Raw genomic sequence first — 4,641 nt, 5'->3', positions numbered from 1 at the left:
AAGAAGAAGACAGCCACAGATGTAGAAAAAGCCAACTCTATCACAGCATGAATTAACTTAATTGTTACAATAGAGCAGCGGGTTTGACTGTTCTGTTCATTGCTTCATGTGTGTAGGCTAGGTGTTTAACTTATAGCATCTCGATATCATTTGCAAAATATATAAATATAACATGTCTAAGACAGCATCGGTTATCTGACGGACTGTAGCATAGCCTACTGTTAAGTGTCTCGCGAGAGACGTCGTGCTTGCTTGACGAGATCTGAGGGGCGCAGGTGTAAGCGCTCTTCTTACCCAAGCCGCAGGAAACAGCAGACAGATAAGGGTGACTGAGAGACTGCAGGCATCGCCGTGTGATCTTGCGACTGAAAGGAGTACGCAAAGCTTCACGCGATTGCATCACTGCTGGACAAACCAGGACCGATATATATATATTTTTTTCCTTCTCCTGAGCACTTTATTTCTTTTGGGTATCTGCAAAGATGATGTCAATGAACAGCAAACAGCCACATTTTGCCATGCATCCTACCTTACCTGAACACAAGTACACCTCCCTGCATTCCAGTTCGGAAGCAATAAGGAGAGCTTGTCTGCAAACTCCACAGGTAAATTAAGTGAACTTATCTTTGCACCGCTGTCTGTACTAGAACAATATGCATGTCTGTCAGTAAAGAGTGCTCCGAAGCACCCTGACAAGGCACGTTTAATGCTTTTTTGTATGTCTTCCACGTCTTTCATCGAACGCCTCTTATCGTTTTAAAACAGAATCAAAGAGGGATGTTTTTCGTATTTTATATTAATTCGTATGACTACACCTCGTAAAATATGATGATATGTTGTGTTTTGATCAAATTCCCTAGTTGCTGGTATACGCGTGTATGTAATTCTCCTTATTATCACTGTGATTGTAGTTGCAGAACAACATCTTCGCCAGTCTGGATGAAACTCTCCTGGCACGCGCCGAAGCCCTCGCGGCCGTGGATATCGCTGTGTCTCAGGGCAAGACCCTTCCTTTCAAGCCCGACATATCTTACCACACGATGAACGGCGTGCCATGCTCTTCCGGCTCCACAGTCCCGCTTGCCCATCACCACCACAGTCACCATCACCACCACCAGAATCTAGAACCACCGGACCTATTGGACCATATCAGCTCGTCCTCTCTGGCCCTGATGGCCAGCGGACACGATGGGACAGGAGGCGGTGGCGGAGGAGGCGCCGCAGGGTTGATCTCTACCTCTGCTCACCCTCATTCACATATGCACGGCTTGAGCCACATGTCCCATCAGACCATGAATATGAATTCACCTCTGACCCACCACGGACTTTTACCCGGACACCACGGAGTTCCGCAGAGTGCAACTGGACTTACTAGTAACGGACTTTCCGCAATTAACGATTCAGACACGGATCCTAGAGAACTGGAGGCTTTTGCAGAGCGATTCAAGCAAAGGAGAATTAAACTCGGAGTGACTCAAGCGGACGTCGGTTCTGCGCTTGCGAATCTAAAAATCCCGGGTGTGGGCTGTCTAAGCCAAAGTACCATTTGTCGATTCGAATCATTAACTCTTTCACACAATAACATGATAGCCCTAAAACCTATCCTTCAGGCTTGGCTAGAAGAGGCCGAGGGGGCCCAGAGAGAAAAAATGAGCAAACCTGATATTTTGAACGGGGGTGAAAAAAAACGGAAGAGGACATCAATAGCGGCCCAAGAAAAAAGATCTTTGGAAGCTTACTTTACTGTTCAGCCTCGACCGTCGTCAGAGAAGATAGCAGCTATTGCAGAAAAACTGGACCTAAAAAAGAACGTGGTGCGAGTGTGGTTTTGCAACCAAAGACAAAAACAGAAGCGGTTAAAATTTTCTGCTGCGCATTAACTGACTGAAAAGTAGATACCTTTGTCTTTCTTAAGTTTATTTCTACTGCATTTTGGGACCAAGGAACATACATATGGATATCGTATTCGGTCTTCCTGCCATGGAAGGGTGCAAACACGGCGATAGTTATGAAATTACCGGATTTATGAGGCTTCGTATTTCTGACAGTTATTCTTGCGTTATTAGACAATGCATTATGCAAATAAACGGCAATTCAGACCAGGCCTATAGTTCTTTCTGAAATGGTTAGATTGAAAACTACAGTCTACGCCTGATTCCGACATTGCCTTTTGAAAGCCTTAATCAGAATTTATTAATTTTCTTATTTTGGCAATAGCCTATCTTAACTTAAAAATCGTTTTAGATAATAAAACAGCCATCAATTGGTTATGTCATTATTTTATAGGTCTGCTTTTGCTGTTTTTGTTCCCTTTAGACTCTTGTTAGACGAATGCATTTGACAATTGCTGTGTTTGTGTAATTTTAGAAACATGTCACTGTCCTCTGTCTGGCTCGAATTTATGGCTTCAACACACACATAGCCTTAAATCGATGTTCCAACGGTCTGCACGATTTAAAAGAAAGAAAGACACACGACAATATCTTGCTGGTGTAAAATGAAGTTGGTTGTTACCACACACATTTATTTTAAATTTGCACTAAAATCTACAAATATGTAGATTATGTTACTCACATATTGAGATGTTTGTATTTGTAGGCTACAAATAGCACTGACGCAGTTCGCAGAAGGCGGATAACGCGTTTTCTAAAGAAAACTATTTGTAACTGAGGTTTCAAAAGGGCGTCATTTTAAAACGTAAACTCGCATGATTCAAATTGTCCAGATTGGGAAAAGAGGATGCTCACTAATAATAATTTTAAAAAAGTAGTATGTTTGTATACTATAGTTTGCAGTGCAAACAATCTATGCATTTACAAAAATAAGCACTACATATAGTATCTACTGGTAGACGTTTGTAGATGGTATAAGTCACTGTTTAATGCCAGTTTTCACAGCAAGACAACGTTGTTTGTCCTATTGATTGTTCAAAATGTATTAGTGATTATTTATTATTATTATCATCATGATAATTTTGCACAAGTATGTTTACAATCGGTCACGTGTGTATCACGAAAACATCTGTCTTACACCTGTTCATTGTATGTTTAGTTTATCTTTAATTGTATTTTTACGTTTTATTTTAAATAATTAAGTCTGTAAGCCAAATCCAACATCAGGGCGTTGTGTCCCAACAATCTTGAGAATAAATCAAATGAAAATAAAGGAATCCCTGTGTAAATGTAATATAATACATTTACAGTTTATTAGGTTACTATTTAAAAGGTCAACTAAACGTCAACTATTGAGAAATATAGAGTTAATAGAACCACAGATGATTGCAATAATAAAACAACAATTTCTAATATTACTATTACTACTACTAGGATTGCCTGCCACCGTAGATAATCTTCTCATTGCAATCAATGTCAATGTTTTGTGTATTTTGACGAAACATATTTTAACTATTCACGTTCTGGGTATTAATGCGAATGATGCCACCTACTGATTCAATCAAAAACTTCTGAAATAGCAGCAATATATGAACCTGAGTGTTTCCCCTTTTTCACTGTTTTTGGTTAGACTTTTAAATTATATGATGTTTTTGTAATTAATGTGTTCGTAATGTGTTCTCCCACACGTCTGATGACTAAATCAACTTAGCACTTATTAAGGCTGGGACTACTTTGAAAAATGTTATTATTATTATTATTATTATTATTATTATTATTATTATTATTATTATTATTATCTAATTAATAATAAGTCACAGGCCATTATATAGACACCCTGCTTCACAATTAAAATGTATGTTTATTGCTTCCATGGATTGACAGTCCATGATGATTATTATATCTACATTGGAATAATTTCCGTAGGTAACACAAATTCACCTTTTTCTTTTAATTAAGGGTTATCAATTATGAAAAAAAAACAAACAAACAAAAAAAAACCCAAATATATATATATATATATATATATATATATATTGCACTGTGAAACCAGGCTGAATGGTTAACTTCTTTATGACCACCCAACCCCCCCCCCCCCCCCCCTCCCCCAGTGTACTCCCCATTTAAAGTAATAAAACACAAAATTAAATCTATACTCCAAAGGGGCCATTCAGTCTTCATCTCATTTTCATTTTCATTTTTCATTGGAACTGCGTACAGCAACACAGTAAAAATATAGAAAATTAAGTTGTTCAATTATTATAAATGGTCCAAATGAAAATGGGCAGCAAAAAATTCTGGTATGCTTTGACCATTTAAGATAATTCCTTTTTGATTAACTAATCTTTTTTTATGCTTTTACGCTTAATTTGGGAGTAACTATATGACTTGAGTTACAATTACTCCTCTAAGTTTGGATATTTTGTATAGACTTTACAAGAAGCTCAAAAACAAAGAATGGTTTTTCGAACTTCTATACTGCTTGGCAAAACGAATGTCTGGAACCGGAGGTATGATGAAATAGATGAAGAGACAATAAACATGTTATGAAGTCTTCAGACCCGTTTGCCTCAAGCATTGTGAGAATAATAGCAAAGATCTATTAAAAATCCATTACCACTACCTTTACCTAAAATATGAAAAAATAAGCATTATACGTTACAAAGTTATGGTAGGTTATTTTAAATGACCACTGTCTCCGCATTTCTAAAAGACAAATATTTCAGAAAATATTGTATATTTTCTTTCC

The 4,641-nt window shown here is 37.7% G+C and overlaps 1 protein-coding gene across 1 annotated transcript; it reads left to right on the top strand.

Moving 5' to 3' along the window:
- The first annotated feature begins 229 nt into the window (after positions 1-229).
- On the top strand, positions 230-2,468 carry LOC135251001 (POU domain, class 4, transcription factor 1-like). The gene is made up of 2 exons (XM_064327919.1): positions 230-605; positions 912-2,468. Exons 1-2 carry the CDS (start codon positions 483-485, stop codon positions 1,878-1,880), a joined length of 1,092 nt encoding a protein of 363 aa, XP_064183989.1. The 5' UTR covers positions 230-482; the 3' UTR covers positions 1,881-2,468.
- Positions 2,469-4,641: the final 2,173 nt, after the last annotated feature.

Source organism: Anguilla rostrata, chromosome 3 (assembly GCF_018555375.3).
Source record: "Anguilla rostrata isolate EN2019 chromosome 3, ASM1855537v3, whole genome shotgun sequence".
Taxonomy (NCBI): domain Eukaryota; kingdom Metazoa; phylum Chordata; class Actinopteri; order Anguilliformes; family Anguillidae; genus Anguilla; species Anguilla rostrata.
Note: the sequence above shows the minus strand (reverse complement) of the source record. Positions and strands in the feature narration are given on the sequence as shown.

Excerpts from the sequence above, each read along its gene's own strand:
- LOC135251001 (XM_064327919.1), top strand. The coding sequence starts at position 483 with ATGATGTCAATGAACAGCAAACAGCCACATTTTGCCATGCATCCTACC. Across the intron at positions 606-911 it reads CTTGTCTGCAAACTCCACAG|TTGCAGAACAACATCTTCGC; the intron begins GTAAATTAAGTG and ends CTGTGATTGTAG.